This window comes from Melanotaenia boesemani, chromosome 18, assembly GCF_017639745.1.
Source record: "Melanotaenia boesemani isolate fMelBoe1 chromosome 18, fMelBoe1.pri, whole genome shotgun sequence".
NCBI lineage: Eukaryota > Metazoa > Chordata > Actinopteri > Atheriniformes > Melanotaeniidae > Melanotaenia > Melanotaenia boesemani.
The window spans coordinates 16,326,686-16,344,309 of NC_055699.1; the positions used below are offsets into that span (position 1 = coordinate 16,326,686).

The 17,624-nt window shown below is 38.2% G+C and overlaps 1 protein-coding gene across 1 annotated transcript in view; it reads right to left on the reverse strand.

Annotated features, from left to right (window-relative positions):
* Positions 1 to 520, reverse strand: part of cntnap2a (contactin associated protein 2a) — a 383,333-nt gene extending 382,813 nt beyond the window's left edge. Inside the window, exon 1 of the mRNA XM_041967941.1 lies at positions 14 to 520. Coding sequence (XP_041823875.1) covers positions 14 to 113 — 100 coding nt within the window. The 5' untranslated portion in view covers positions 114 to 520. The remainder of the gene's footprint in view (positions 1 to 13) is intronic.
* Between the last annotated feature and the right edge of the window lie 17,104 nt (positions 521 to 17,624).

Consider the following 17,624-nt stretch of genomic DNA (forward strand, 5'->3'; position numbering starts at 1 on the left):
GATAGCAACTTACGGCTTGTTGGCAGAGCTCCGTGCACACCGCTGGCATAGCAGAAAATCCACAAAACGATGGACGAAAACGTCAGCCTGCAGACAGGACGGTGCCGGTGCATCTTCGCGGCTGGTTTTGGGGCAGAAGAACGGGGAAGGGGACGCGGAGCTGCGAGGCGGTACCACTGGTGAGGTCCGTCAGCCTCGCCTCGTAGTTCAGGACTGACAGAGTGGAGCCTGGTGCAAGTACTCTCACTCTCCTCGCTCTCTCCCCCTCTCTCTGTGCCTCTCGATGATGTAAGAATCTCGCCGTCAAACAGACAAGCCTGTGCTTGAAAAGGAAAAGCAGTTACCTCTGCTGAATCTTTGCCTCCTTATTTAGCGATTAACAGTAATAAAGCAACCGAGTTTCCACCTGCACAGGACGACAGCGAGTGTGAGCAATTACGGTGAAAAGTGCAGGTTCCAGTAGTTTTATGAGGCATGACAGTGTGCTCCAAGCCACTGATCTGTTGTCCAGGACTCCGTACTGCGCTGTCCGTGGTGCTGAACTTATCCCGGTCTTTCTGTATCTTCCGTCTCTTATAGCCAGACAGTGCCCCCCTCCTTCCCTGCGTGGAGGTGGCATTATACTCTGCGCTTGTCATCTGTCTTTACACCAAAAGCCTTGACAAAAATTACCCACGATCTGGAGACGCTGTGTCTCGGTGTCTCTTTACTTTGTTTTACTTGTCTGCTCTCACTTCTGAAGATGCTTTTAGCGTTAATAGCAGTCTTTAAAGACATTTGATGCATTCCTGATATGCAGCTGGGATTCTCAATATCCTGAAACTTGTGAAGAGATGTGCAAAATACAACGGGCTAAATTGAGCTTATTGAGCCGAGAAGACACTAACGTTATTTTTTTTTTACTTGAGCCAGTGCTTGAAAATGTATGTGATACAATTTGAGTAGTTTACAATAACATAAAAATTTATAAAATGTAATGTGTTGTAGTTTAGGATATGTATTTAAATAAATACACTGAAAAAAGCAATTTTGGAGAGAGGTAAATATAATCTATGTAAATCGAATAAAATGTACTTGATTATTGTAGGTAGCCAATGAATTAACAAGTAAAGGGTAAAATATACACGTGCTACCTGTTTGTTAAAAGTAAACCTTGTTACATAGAAAAATAGGGTAAAATATACCCAGAAGCCCGAGTCCTGTGATCCACATCGCGCATGCGCCAGACCGCGTCTTTTTGACTGCGGGACCGTTACCTCCATGGACAACTTCCTCTGCTTCCCAGCCGCCAACAAACGCATCATGGACTGTCTGAACTATGAAAAAGAAGGTAAGCTAATTGCATACACCTATTGACGCTCCGTAACATGCTGCACCACTGTTCCGTTTTCACACAACATCTCGCCAATGTCTGAAATCCTCACACATAGTTATTTGTTATGCTGTTATATTAGTTAGCATAGCTAGGAGTCCTGTCTGCAGCAATCCTCTTATAGCCTAAACAACTGGTCAGCACTACAATCCCTGCATGCTTGTGTACTGGGTAAGTGTATCTCTGTTAAAGATAGATTGGCATGTTGTTAGCTGCAGTTTGTAAGCAAAACATTCAAACTGGGTCCCTACTCCAGTACAACTGTGAAGCCCCCTGCCCCAGACAGCAGCAGCAGTTGTCGGGAGTAAAGCAAAAGAAAACACTCCTAGTTAGGCCCTGGAACAGTGGGCCGATGCTTAGCCGTCACCGCCAACGGGATCCTCTTGAACGAGCAGGAGGGCCGTTGTGATGAGCTGTGAAACAAGCTGCTGTACTGATGTTTGCATGCAAAATTGAGGGGATGCTTTCTAGAATTTTGTCCTACAAGGATTACCGTAGTGGCAGCGGCAGGGTGATGGCAAAACTTTGTTTTAAGATGCTGCTGGACGTTGTTCGGACGCCTACAAAATATCCGTCTGTAAGTGTCGTGTTGTATTAAGGTGTTACTTTACTTCTAATACTCGCGGGACACACTTTTGTGTCTAAAAAATGAGGATAAAAGTAAGACGCTAAAAGCGCTAGCTTCCCTATGGGTTTTTCAGTGCAGATTAGCATATTGCTAATCGTTAGTTATTTGTGTGTTTTCCAGTTTGTAGTTTAGCCCAAAAAATAATTTGGGTATATTTGGTACATATTAATGTCGAATAAATGTTGTTTATGTGATATGTTTATGTTTAGAGAAATTACAATCTGGTTATAATGTGCAAATATGCATTTGCAAGATAGAGTGGAGGCTCCTTCCACATTAAGCCTGAAAACCAAATCTGCAAGATCAGAGTCACACATGAATTAATCAATAAAAGTTGTGTTTTGATTATATTGTATGCATGTAGACCCTCACTATTTTTCCCCTCTCTTCAGGTACTCTCATTTGCCCTCCTCGAGCCAAGACTCACTGACAGACCACCCTGTCGTTAGCAGTTTTGGGGATAACCCACCCACCTGGTGTATCCTGTATATTGAGTTAAGGTATGTAAGCTTTATAAATAAAATAAACCGCATTGACCTTAAAGGGATAGTTACCTTAATCAAAGGCCTCAGGTACGGAAAAATGAACTGGAAATGCAAGTTGTGTAACTTCACAACATCAAAAAGATCAGAACTGTTGAAGCACAGCAGGCTAATACATGGGCATTTTGGTCGAATCCACGCCATACCCTGTCTCTATGAGGATTGTCCTTGCACCCTCAGGACATGGCTAAAATCTCGAAAATATGCTTTCCCGGAAATCGAAGTCAACACGTTGAGGAGGAAGCATCCAGCTGATGCAGTCCCATCAAAAAACGTAAAAAAAACCAAAAAAGCAGAAGTTAATTACCTCCCCCCACACCCTACTGGCGAAAGCCAAGACACACTGGAGCAGGAGAGGCTTGAATTACTTGATGAAGTGAAGAAGAAAAACAATGCAAAGATAATCACAGATAAAATGAGTAAAACCTTCTCAAGCCGAAGAGTCGAAGTGGTGACCCTCAGCCCCTCTGTGAATGTGTTTAAAGAAAGATGGCCAGCATTATTCAGCGAGGCTCAGGTGAGAATGTTTGTTAATTTTTTTTTCTAACAGGATACATTCATGTGCTTACTTTGAAATCTGCCTGTCATTTAAAGATTACTTTTTTGTCCCTTTGCTCACTAGATCAAGGAAGAGTTCTGTCGTATAACGACAATTTCCTTAGAAGAAAATTTCATGAATGAGCTTGATGGGTACACCCCAGGTCTCTTGAGGCTTATACGTGCTAAAGGAGGAGCTGCTGGTTCCAAGATACGCCCTCTGCTGGACTCTCTAAATGATGTATGTTTGACTTTGCACAAGGTTGAGCTCCAACTTGGCAAACTACAGTATAGTTTTAGCAATCTGTGAAATAATTAAAAAAAGATGTTTAAGTTTTTAAAGAATTCAGTTTTTGTATGTAAAAACTGAATTGTATGTGTATGTAAATCGATGTGTTCCATTGACAGTCTTTTCACTAAATTGTGTCTCCTTACAGGCACAGAGCATTGAGAAAAAAAGGGATACAGTTGTCTGCTGCCTCATTGGCTACCTCGGTGAAAGACAAGAAGATCTTTTCCATGACTGCCAGGTATGTCATTTTGATAACAGGTGACTGATTAACTCAAGGAATATTTGTGTCTTCCTCTGCTCTCCTCTTTCATTTTCTCTCTGCTCTTCTCATCTATTCTTTTAATTTCTTCCCCTCTTCTCAGCTCTCCTCTGGTATACACTCGTCTCCCCTTCTCCTTTCGTCTTCCGTCCACTCGTCTCTTCTCCCCTTTACTCTACAGAAAAAACTAAAATGTATTGGAACATCATCTTAAATAATAACATGTAACTTAAAGATGTGTATGCTTTTTGTTTCTATCTTTTTAACATGTAGGAATGTGAGGACCACACAGACAACACAATGAAGGTGATTGTGAAGCACAACATCACGGCTGAGGAGGATCCATCAGATGTGTCTGTTGTGATTGAAGGAAACACTGTGATGGAAGGATGTGGAAGTCGAACAAAAGCATGTGTTCTGCTGATGGGACTGATATATGCACTCAACCTGGAATACCCAAAGCAGCTGAAGAACACGTTTGAAACTTTTCAGAAACTTTTTTTGGAGCTTGACGGTGCAAAACTACTGAAGAAGGTCCACAGCCTCAAAAGTAAGCTCATGCAATAGACACACAGACACACACACACACACACACACACACACACACACACACACAGACACATCATTGCTCTGACATCCCAAAATTTACAGAAAAGGAATACCATTAGGAAGTGGCCACCCAGGTCAATACCACTGAGTGTAGCCTGAAGAGATCTGATCTCTTCCTCTATACCCTCCTCTTCCCCTTTTGTTTTAAAGATGTTGTTGTTGTTCTATCCTTATCTAAGTGTTTGAGACTGTACATGCACAGGAACAATATTGTTGAGTTTGCGTGTCTGCTTTTGACTGTTAAAATAGAATAAGTGACCTCTGAATGTTCTGTCTGCATTACCCAGTTTTCCAGAAATTATATTTGAAGCTGTAAGCTAAGTGAACTGGTTCATTCCTTGAAATATTGTGTGAAGATGTTATATTACATTTTATTCTGTGTTTTTATGGATCATTGCTACAACAAGGCAAACAAGGCAGTTCAGATATTTGTTTTATGAATGCACCTATACTGCAGATTTGGTGAGTCACTGTAATGTAAAACTAAAGAGGCACAAGAGTTTGGACACAAAAAAGTCATGTGACTGCACATCTTTTGGAGCTGTGCTCTGATCTTCTCACTTCTCTCATTTCTTCTGCTCTCCATTCTTCTCTTCTCTGATCTCTTTACGTTTCCTTACTTTTCCTATTGTCTTCGCTGCTCTCCTCTTCTATCTTCTGCTCTGCACACTTTTCTTCACTGCTCTGATTTCCCCACTTCTCCTTTCCTTTTTTTTTTTTTTTCCTTTTTTTCCCATTTCCTCTCTTCTCTCCTCACTTCTCTGCTCTCCTTCTGCTTTTTCTTTTTGAGCAATCGGGATGTGCATATGTGTGCATGTAGAAACAACAGTTGAAGCTGTTAGTTCTGTGAGTTGTAAAGCATTTTCATATCTTGAAAAGATGTGTGAAGCTGTTTGTTGCATTTTACTCTGTGTTATTTGATCATGTTATGGATTAAAAACATCGAGATTATAATCAACTGACAGTCTTTTCTGGGGGTGGGGATCTTACCTTCTCTGAATAAGTAATGGTTACTCGCTGATATTAATTATTTTTGAATAGTGATATTTGGGGTAAATTTTACGTCTCCTGAATAAGGAATACGTACTCCCTGATGTTAATTAACTTTGAATAAGTATAAGCTCAGAGAGTTGATTTTACCCAATTTTAATGAATAAGTAAGAGTAAGAAATTTGAGCTATATATAACCCAATTTATTTAAGTATTTGATACCCTCTTTGTTCAGTAATTTTCTACTCAAAATAGGGAATTAAATCTACCCAAAAAAAGTGGATGCAAATTGTTACCTCAGATTTATTGGGTAAATTCTATAGGTTGCTTTTTACAGTGTAACCACAATAGCAATCTTCAGGGGGGAAAAAAAGACTGTGACGCCTGAAAGAGTTGGCTTTCCTTTTGTTTTACTACAAGTAACAGTAAAAAATGCAAACTTAATCAAAGAAGTTTAACACTGTTAATCTAAGTGGATGAAAACATTATTTTTTCTTAACTTTTAGTGCTGATGAATGGTTACTTCAGCTTCTCTACTGAAGCACATCAATCAAAGGAAGCTGGGAGCCACTACTGTACACAATACTTGATGTTTGTTATGTTTTCCTCTGTTAGTTAATTTATGTATGTCATTTTGTGTTATAAATTAGACAGACATTTCAGCAATACCTTACCTTCCCTACACAAATGAAAAACCATGTTTTGAAAAATGATAATCCACCTTTAGTTGTCCACATTTGTGAGTACAGTTTAATGTTTCAGTGACTGTTTAGTTAATGTGTGATTATCATTACTCAAAAGTTTGTTTCGTTTTATAAACAAAATAAGCTAAACTAAAAAATGAATCAAAATAAAGCTCCAAAAATGTCATGGACCACATCATGAAATGATGACGACATATCCTGATCAATATGCACGCTGATCCAAGGGTCAAAAACGTTGGATTAAAACTGGAATAACAGAAGAAGCAGCAACTTTCTTTATGGATCTGTATTGTGAAGTGTTTATTAGTATGTAATTTACATAATTAATATGTCTGAAATGACAAAAGGGGGAAACCTAAGCTAGTTCAAAGGAGAACACTGGTTCCACCTTTCCTTTTAAAAACAACCTAGCTAAAGCTGGAGGTGCATTGGAGGGGTTTCGCGCAACATACACAGCAACTACTGTATAAAGTTCTGTATAATTCATTATCAGCTAGCATGTAGTCACACATCACCAAATCCATCTTCCCATCTCTGTCAGTGCAAATGAGTGGCCTGGCTGAATGCAATAAAGTGCTCCAGAGTGCAACCATTTTGGTCACACATGCGCACATGCACATCAAATCTAGGAGGTGAAATGTCCGTCTCTCCTCAAATGTTTGTGTGTTCTGTGTTCATCCCTCTTCTTACCCGAGCTCAGGGATGAATGACACCGATTAAAAGCCAGTTAAAGGCAGAGAAGGAGTGAACCTTCATCACTGACTGACTCTGATCTACATATCTGCATATTAGACATCCAGCACAGCACAAAAATAACGCAGGTGATCTATTATCTTCACCAATTTAAGATTTTTTTTTTTTTTAAGTGTTTGAGCCAAATGAACCAGAAATGCTAGATTCTTAGATACAGTTGAATGAATTTTGACCACTGCATCCTCCCCATCTGCGTGATGTCACCTCAAGAAGTTCAGCAGATGCTAAGAGGCGGCAGAAACAATGAAGCTGTTAAAAAAAAAGGAAATTCAAGGATACATGCTGACAAACAAGGAGGAGTCTCTTTAAAAAAAAAATTAAAAAAAAATTAGAGCAGCCAGAACTACAGATAGGAGAGGCTGCCATTATTTTTATTTATTTATTTTATTTTTTTTTTTTTTTAAAAGGAAAACCTGAATATTTCTGGTTGGTTTAGCAGCCATAAACGTGTCATGATCAAAAGAAAATCCTTAAAATGTATTAAAATGCAGTGCTCAGAGCAACACTGCGAAAATTGGACTGCACCTAAATTCAAAAGTTAGGTACACCAGTGCAAAAAGTGAGTCTGGAGCCCAGCTATATAATTTCTGGTATGAGACAGAAAACAGACCAGCTTTGTAAAATGTCTTTAAACAAACCATAAACCTGTACACACTGAAAAAAAAAGAAGATGAGAATAAGATTAAAAAAATCCTTTATCTGTTCGAGACTTCACACGTGAAGATAAAAAAAAAAAAAATAAATAAAAATCAGGCATGAAACAGTTTTGATCATACTGTGTGTGGTGTGCTCCGATAATCTAATCACAGAACACACACATTTCTTTTTTTTTTTTTTTTTTTTTAGTTTTTTTTGTGTGTACCTAGCTTGAGACAACATCAGGATTTTGATCAGCTCTTTCTGGAATCCCTGAAAAATCTATCAAGATCAATACCATCATAAATATCTGTGCTATAACCAATGGACCACAGAACCTGGACAGGAGAGTTTGAACTCAGAGGGGAACCACGCTCCAAACTACCTTCCTCCTGTGGGATCACCACCTATCTCAAGACCCAAACAGACTTTTTGCACAATCCAAATGTCCAAAACAGCCTTTTTCAGCTTTTAGGTACTAGGGAATTTTGAAAATGCCAATACCACAATGGGAGGAGAAAAAAAAAAAAAAAGCACCAAAGCTGCCAAAACACAAGCTTCCATTAGTCATTTGGCAGCAAAAAAATGTTTATTTAAACTGTCTGGCTTGTGCCTTTTACACATCAGGGATAGAGCAAAAATATTATACCTACACGAAGACCACAGAAACTGTCAACGGTCAGCATGTTTTTTTTGTTTTACATTGGATTATTTTCCCATAGCTAGTGGACAAAGTAAGCAAGAATAAATATGTTTGATAAACAGCAGAAAGTAGCATGAAGCCTTTTGAATAAGTTATGAACATAACCTTTTTCAATATATTCCTTTTGATCTCTTCAGTTCATACTGACTAAACGATGAGTGTTGGCTAATTGAAAGTGGAAGAAATTTGTGGTTGACACGACAATGTCACACATAAGTTAGCATCAGGGGCAGCCAACCTTAATTGCTTCCTTAATAGATAAAATCGATTCCCCAGGTTCTTTCCAAAATTGAGGCTTTCCATCCAAGAGTTGTATTTTCACCACAGCTGAGAACCCCATAAACACCCATTATCACTTCAGAGTGATTCAGTCCAAGAATGAGTTAACCATTTACTGATGTTTGTATTCATACTACTTATAAAATGAATAGATGCAAACAGTGACATATGTTAGCACGCTAATGCAAATATCACAGGCAAATGCTCCAAAGTATTGAACAAAATATAGTTCTATTGATGAACTGGCAGCCTGACAAATTTCCATTTTCATCCAGCTACAATATCAAGTGTAACTTAGTAACTCTGGTCAGGGATATTCAAAGAAATGTCCAGGATTCTTATATCATTTTCATCTCCTTTTTGGTGTTTTTTTTTTTTTTTTTTTCCTCCTGTCATTTTCCCAGTCTTCTTCTCCCTCTTCTGTCTGTTGATTACTCCATCCACCCACTTCACCATGCTTTTTGCTGTATGACAGTGTTCTTTCTCCACAAGGACTGCAAATGGGTTTGTCAATATGTCATGCATGGTAATTTACAGCCATCATTCAGCGAGTAAAAAAAAAAGCAGCAATGACTGATGGCCCATAGATTTTGAACAAAAAAAGAAGTTGATGACAGCAGTGATGAATCTGCCAAGCAAGGTTTTGTGAAATAAAACGTTCAGAAGGAGGAGAGATTTCCACCGTCAGCCACAAGCCTGGCTGTTTCGCTGCTTTTATCTTGCCATTTTATGACAGAATAACAAGTTCGGAGGTGATGCCACTTTATGTTTGTGGAATCATTGGTAACTGTGTTGGCTTTATCTAAAAAAAATTTAAGGAAATGTCTGTTGTGCCCCAACAGTTTTAAGTTTATCCTTCTCTAAAGAGACTACAAATTACTATGATGCAATATGCTTTATATTTATTCTATTTAATTCCATATTCTATTTCCCTATTCCAAACTAGAATGCACAGCCAGGTGGCAGCAAACTGTAGTAGGTCCAACCATCCTGTCCTGATTTTTAAAATACAGACGACTTTTTTAAAAAGACAATTACTGTCAAGTTTATTCTTTAAAAAGGAGTCATCACCCAGAATTTGCATTTTTTTTCCAAGGTAAAATGTGTGTTGGTGTTGGACCAAAGTGTTTTAGAAGACAGTCAAGTTTTTCCGTCTGGGCCCTTTGTTCACAGCAGAATCGCTAACAAGGGTAAACGCTCGCAAATGTGTGATTTCAATTTGCTCCTGGGATTTCGTCATCACAGGAGGCTACTTGAATAAGCCAGCCCCTCTTCCATGCCTAAAGTCATGCTTTAGATGGTGCTACACTGAGTGAAACAGCAAACAGCCATGAGTAGAGTGTGTGAGTGAGTGCATCATGCCATCAAACCACAGAGGGGGGGAAACCGGATCAGCCATCCAAGATGAGGCATCTTATTTTTCTGAATGCCAACCTGCACTGAGGACATCAATGCTGCTTTCATGAGTTTGGTTCTTGTTCTGTTTTGTGGATTTTTTTTTTTTTTTTGTGTGTGTTTTTTGTTCATTTGTGGAATTAAAGATTTCTGTTGAAATATTAAACAAGTGTAAGTGGTTTTGAATCAGAATAAAGCCACAAAAGGAGGCAAATATAAGGTTTCTTGTGGAAATTCTAAACACAAAAGGGTTTTCAAAATACAATTCATTAATTTTTGAGATGTTAAGGTAAATTATGGAGCTAAAAAAAAAAAAATTTTTACATTAAGAGCTGTTCGGGAGCCAAAAGAGTCGGCTGATCTTTGGGAGCCGAGTCAAAAGAGCCAGTTCTCTGAAAAGAGCTGAACATCCCATTGCTATCCCTAAGATGTTGATGTTATGGAGTTGCACCCACTGTGCATGCACTGGCCCAGCCCCCCTTCTGACTCTGACCTCCCTGCAGCCAATCAGTGCGCACCTCATTAACATTAGTCAAAAGCTTGCCTGAACTCACAAGACAAAGAGCAAAAAGTCAGAACAAGCTCTACGTTTGATTTTGTTTTGTTTTGTTTTTTTTTTTTTAAATAAAGTTTTCAAGGCAGAGAGAAAAATGCCAGAAATTCATTTTTTCCAGCCCTTTTGATGGGTAACAGTGCTAGCTAGCAAAATGGACAAACTGGAGGTGTTAACAAGGTCTCAAAAATAATTCAGGGAATGCAGGTGTTATGAAGACAAGACTCTATTTACACTATACTATTGCATTGCATTGTAACTTTGGGGGCAGTTCCCAGGCTGACCGCCGGAGGGCGCGGCCGCTTGTGAGCACAAAATGTTTAATAATGTTTTGCTAGTTTTGTCCTGCTGAGCATCGGAGATGATACCATGTTCCTTCGTGTGTTATAGAGTGTGTTATGATTGTGCGGCCTAGTGTGCGTCCATGAGACAGGTGGGTGTCTTACAATGTAAAAAAGTTGGTTTGCTAAAGTATAACTGGTAAAAATTATGCTGTGAACCTTATTTTTCTTATTAAGGCTGTTAGCACCTCGGCTAGCATGAAAGTTAATACACTAATAGGCTAAGCTATGTTTTCCAGCGGACTTTATTCATTATTTCGGTTTTATACCTCTTTATATGGCTAGAATAGTTCCCTATGGTTAAGATTGTTGATATGGTGCCAATTGTGGGAAATATACCCGGACGGTCTTATTTCTACGGGCTCAGCTAAGTAATGAAGGCTTTGTGGCCTATTTAGACCTGTTTAAGCAGTGCATGGCTGCCTTTATGTCGAAATTGACCTGCACCATTCCCCTTTATAATTATTTAATTGTGCATTGGATTTGATATGATTCTTTTATTATTGTTGTTGTTGGTATAACAAGTTCCACATATTCTGTTTATTCTGTTTATTACAGAACCACACGAATACACATGTATGTATACTGCACAACCCAAAAGGGAGGAAACTTGAATTAAAGAAACTCAAGAATTCATCCGGACTTTTCCTTGCATTCTAACCGATGCACACTCTGCGATCGCAATACTACTGAGCCAGATCAGAGTAGTAAAGCCTCCATCACAGCAGGTATATGGGCTTCACTGAGACATGGCTGCACAAGTACATCTAACATGTCTGTACGCTGCGTTAAGACTGTCCGAGCAGAACGCAATGAGAAAATCAGAAAGAAAAATCCAGGGAAAGCTAAAGGGAGGTGCTGCCTTCCTGGATATGCCACTGTAAAGGAAAAGATCTACTCAAGGGACATCAAACTGTTAGCTTTGAGTTTGGGGATACTGCACAATAAGAGAAAGTAAATGACTGCACAAACAATGTAAATGATATAAGCTGAAGAGAGAATTCATCGTGGCAATACTTAACCAGTCACAAGGTTGGAGAATGATGTGACTAAATTGGTACCCCAGGGAGAAATTTAAGAGAGGTTTATTGAGTGTGGTGAAAGAAGAAAAGAAATGAGCACAAGAATCCCTCCTCCAAAATTGAATCATGAACTCCTATTACTGAGTTAGGGTGACAAACACAATCACAGAAGAGGATAAAGTCACCTGCTTTATTTGGTGTACAAAAAAAAAAAAAAAAAAAAAAAAAAAAAACTAAAACCACTAGGAAGTTAGTGTGGGGAATATGCTGCACCACTCTGATCACGTATGTCATCCATCTACAACATGAAGCCCCACTTTTGCGAACTACATGGAGGAAATCTTTGGCCTTGGTGACCATCTCTGGTGCACTGAGAATAATAAGCTGTTTATCTCGTGAGGTGCCACATTGTCAAGTCATGTGAAACAAACATGGCAGAAGAGGGAGAAATTGCCCTTCTTTAGGTCAGAGAACACTCACATCAAAATTTAAAAACAGGCCTCATGATATCTTAAAGACTCCAGTGCAAGAGCATACCACTATTTTTAAAATAGCGGCTCATAGTTTTGACAGTTATGATTTTCCTTAAAGGATCTCTCAAATAATGTTATTAAGTATTTATGGTATGGGATTATAAAAGGCAGTTTTCTTCGTTTAAGTAGGCTCCTAAAATTACTCTTATGTGATTTGCTAAGATTAAAATAAAAAAGGAAAAAAAAAAAAAAAAAAAAAGATATTATTGGCAACTGGGTTTCATGTCTTCTTTTGGTGAAATTGTATTTTACGTGCTCCTGCAGGTATTGAGTTCAGAATAATCATGTCCTTACCTTTCCGGATCAGCTCATCAGTCAGTAGGATGGGGAGATGCTTTCTTGATTAAAGAAGAGTACACAATATTGCTGGTGATTGGATGATTGCAGGCTTTAGAGCAGCAGTGGTGAGTGGAAAGCACACTGGTTCCTTGACCTGCACATACAGATTTTAACTGTTAGTTAAATATATATATCGTGAGGAAAATTTAAGACATTTAAAAAAGGATTAACATTGGACTTTCAGGTCAAAAGATAAAAAAATAAAAATAAAAAAACTTTAAATTTAGCAGAGATTGGTTAAAAGAAAGATACATCTGTATAGATGTTGCAGAAAATCAAAGAGTTTACTTTCAGTAAAGCACTCTGGTACTTTTAAAAGAACCTGAAGACAGAGTTTAAAGAAGAAAATAAATGATAGTAGAGGCAATGAAGGAACAGTAGAAATGGAAAAAAGAATAATGGGGCAAAAGGGAAGGCGAAGACCAAAAGAAAGCATATGAAAACAAAACAGACACCAAGTGGAGAGGCGGTGTCATAAATTAATCATTATAGCCTTACTCTTAGAGGACTTAGACGAAGACTTTATAGCAGGGGTGCCGGTCCTCGAGCTCTACCATCCTGCAACTTTTAGATGCAACCCTTCTCCAACACACCTGAATCAAATGACTGGCTCGTTACCAGGCCTCTGCAGAGCTGAATGACATGAAGATGACATCTGATTCAAGTGTGTTGGAGAAGGGTTGCATCTAAAAGTTGCAGGATGGTAGATTTCGAGGACCGAACTTGGGCACCCCTGCTTTATAGCTTGATGTGCACAGATTTATTGGTGTGTCCATTTATGACTTCATCCTGGATTATAAACCATAAAAATCTTTAATAGTTATGTTTCCTTTTCCCATTGCATTACATTTACAAAACACCCCATGCTAGATACCAATCACAAAATGATAAAGCATTCATAACTTTCCCCTCATTAAAGTAAAAACTAAAAAAATCCCAAACCATTAAAAATTGATTTAAAAAAAAAAGATTAAAAAGTTAAGGCTGCACGGTGGTGTGGTGGTTAGCACCGCAGCCTCACAGCAAGAAGGTCGCTGGTTCGAATCTTGGCTGGGGGGAGGTTCGAACCTTGAGGGCAGTGGCCTTTCTGTGTGGAGTTTGCATGTTCTCTCCGTGTATGCATGAGTTCTCTCCGGGTACTCCGGCTTCCTCCCACCGTCCAAAGACATGCATGTTAGGTTAACTGATCTCTAAATTCTCCCTAGGAGTGTGTGTGAGTGAATGGTTGTTTGTTGGCCATGTGATGGACTGGTGACCTGTCCAGGGTGTAACCTGCCTCTCACCAGTTAATGCTGGGATAGGCTCCAGCTTACCCGCAACCCTTAATGGACCAAGTGGTTCAGAGAATGAATGAATAGAAAAGTTAAGGCTGTCCAAAATTTTCTCATCCTCTGATACCTGAGCTGCTTTTTATGAGCATGTAAAAATTTTGTAATTGTGAATTATTTGATTGTTTTATGTACAAATACAACATCAAAATAATTTGCTGCAGGCTTATAAACACTTGAGAAGAACAGTATATTGTGTCATGGTCTGTGCATTAAAACATACACTATTTATGCATCTCAGATCCATTATGATCTTGTGCTATTTCATGATACATTATAAATAAATGTTCTAAATAATGCATCACACAAGAGCAGATATGACCTGAGTGATCATAAAAATACAATTCAATATGAAGTTGAGGCTCCATACTATAATTATTTGACAGACATGTGTGTGTGTGTGTCTGTGTGTATATAATTTTTTTTTTTTTTTCCTCCAGATCTGGGCTTTTGTGCATTCAGTTTGAGAGGAACAAATGGAATAAACATTTAAGTGTCCTGTTTCGGCTATAATTACTAAGGACTAATCTGGTGGAAGGCAGCCGTACCCTTAGACAGGTTTTTCACTCAGCTTGTGCTTCTTGTCGCCATGCCAGAGGAATGCTGATCAGTTTGGCCACTGATGGATATGCCACCTCTTGGCCTTAAAAAGCTCTCTCAATGCTCTGCTTATATGTTTAGTATTGTTGTCCTGCTAAATGATAATGCATTCTTCAATAAATTTTGAAGATATGAATGAATCTGAGCATGCAGTTTGTCGATTCCACTGAGACCATGCATGCCCAAGCCAAAAAAAAAAAAAAAAAAAAAAAAAAAAGCTGAGATAGTGGACTTTGGCTCCTCAGTTGTTCCTTTTTCTTTTGTTCTTTAATTTACCATTTCCCTTTTCAAGCATCATAATGATTTCAAGTTTGTTTCAGGAATCTAGCCTTTTGTTTTGTAAGAAATACCAAGTCTTTATATTTTTTTTCTGGCTTGCATTATGTAAACCTTTTGCATCTTTTGTTTAAGCATATTCTTGTGAAGCATTAACAATTGTCAGAATCTTTTTTTCATTGCCAGAATTGATATCCCACTGCTTATCGCGATCTTTTAACATGCAACACTCTTACATTGATACAAAATTTGTAAATGTTAAAGTCGTCCACACATTCATTTAGGACTGACACAGGAGCACTGGAAAAGAGATTTTCCACTGTACGCATCTCACACCTAGCAATGTCTCATTCCACACAATTATTGGTAAATCAACATATTACTATAATCTATTGTACTACTGTACCTCATACAGCTCCATCAGCATTCTTTGTTCAGCTGCAGAGACAATGACAGCTCTCGTCTTGCTCTCTTTTTCTGTCAGCTCCTCTTTTCCACCATCCACTCATCAGGACTTCCTACATTCCCCAGGAATAGCCAGGCTATGTAAGCCTCGCTTAAATTAGCTTTGATTAGTTGCAGCTGAAATGTGTTAGTGGAACAACTTGAGCCTTAATTTGGAGATGATGTTAGTTCAAGCGAGGCTTTCTTGATACAGCCTGGCTTTCAACTTACACTCATTTGTAGGGTGTAATGCCTTCGCTTTTCAGTAAATGTGGGAACATTCACTTATATTGTTGCAGCTAAATGTTTTGCTTTACTGTAAAAAAACTTCTTAGTGTCTCTAACATTACATACTGGATTGCAGTGATTATGCAGTATTGGACTGAATCTTACCAGTATCCATATACACTTACGAATTTCTGCTACTGCTCCTATCTAATGCCACATTATCAATCAACACAAGTAATCACATGCCATCAGAAGCCACGCATGATATCTTACCAAGCTAACCAGTGATTTTTCTTTTTTTTTTTTTTTTTTTTCTTTTTAATAATTGATGTTTTTTCTCAGAATGTATTCAGGATCATTTTACCACCCCAAAACATGATAACTGAAACCAAAAGATGACTTGGTTCACTAGGAATGAGAGGTGCTTTGGCAACAACTTGTCAGATCAGCTTCCAAAAGCAAATTTCTCACTTGGAAAAAATACATAAATAAAAGGTATTCTGTCATTGACTGCTCTTCAGTGAGATATTTTACACATTTTTATTTATTTATTTATTTATTTCTGTTTTTTTCTAAACTTAATCAGGCTCTAACCTCATGAATGCTGGGGAAAGTTCTAACTTACCATGACAGTATATTGGATAAAGAGTTTTGAAAATGAAAGCACTTAATAAAGCAATGACCCTTAATTATTAAATTAAAGCTTTATGCTTAATAAATCCCAAAGTTGCCAATTTATTCAAGCAACTAACTGTTGAAGAATCTGTGTTTTATAAACAAAACCAGCTTTTCCCTGTCACTCGCTTTGAAAACTTGCTTTGTATTGTATGAGTCTACTCTAATTTGCACTGTACTGTCAGTGAAGGCAGAATGTTGCTATATTTTTCTCCCAAAAGCACAGTGGAATTGACTTATGTTAATTAACGACCTTGAGTGTCAGTCGTTTCGGGGATTATTTGCATATTCTAAAATTAGCTTGCAAAGAAGGAAGATCAACATCTGTACTTCTGTGAAACTCTTCTTCTCTCTTCATAAATATCATAACATTGCAATACAAATCACTATGCATGTTGAACAAATCCCTGTAACTTTATGCAGTATGTTGATTAGATGAGTAAATTCCCATAGTCCCAGTCTTCCCTTGACATTAGTTGAGTTTCTTTGTGCAGCAAAAGTTTGGGGGATAACAAGCTAACATGCACAGTGCATGACAAAAAGAAACATATTGTAGAGTTTTAAGGGTATTTTGTTCCCTGACAAGAAAGGGGATGTCTTCAGATTCATTCCTTTTTGTCATACAAGTATACTTAGTCACCAAAGGTACAGGTTTAGCTACTGTTTCCTACTGATTCTGTGAGTGTGGCAACTGATCGCCAGTCATTGTGGGAAGTTGGCAGAAATGTTAGACATATATGTAAAAAGTCCATGTTTACAGAAAAAAAAAAGCATATTTAAAACTTGTTTTTTAATATTAAGTATGAACTCTGTTTGGTTTAGTTTGCAATGCCAAATTACCCCCCCCAATATATATATATATATATGTGTGTGTGTGACATAAGGATGCTCTTTTTTCTTACATTTACATTTATTTAAGTCTGGGCCTGTCATTGTCAGACTTCAGCAAAGTAAAATGGTGATAAATGAAAATGTAGGTCCCTAACTGAAGTGTAATAATAATAAAATAGACAATGAAATTTGTTAATATTGCATTTCTCTATATAAATCCAAACTCTTTTTGCTGGCCGCTTGGGTCAGACAAGTTTTCTTGTCAGACGCAATCTGCACTTACAAGGAAGGTTGGTCTTTTAATAATGTCACAGCATAATTGGTTTCTGAAACATTTCATGGCCTTAATTAACTAAATGAGCCTGAAGGAATCGGTGAGAGGCAGGGAAAGAGAGAAGGAAGGGAATAGAAAGAAATAGAGCAAGGAGTAATACAACTGATAGAGATCAGTACCTTATCTCCTCAGTTCACAAGTCTCCTATTCATTTGTGGACCCCCCCCCCCCCCCCTCCCCCCCCCTCCCTTCACTCACACTCTCAATTGGTGTCTTTCTCTCAGCTCAAACGAATCTGGTTCATATTCACAGGCTGTTTGTAGCTGGTGAAAACTGTATCTGACTGTGGGCATTTTTGCTGAAGTTTTACAAGCTCCTCATATATTACATGATAGCATCAGTAAAACTAAGTAACATCGAAAGACAATTGGATTTTTCATGCTTCAAATTGATTCTTACCCCAAGGTCTAACTTGTAATAT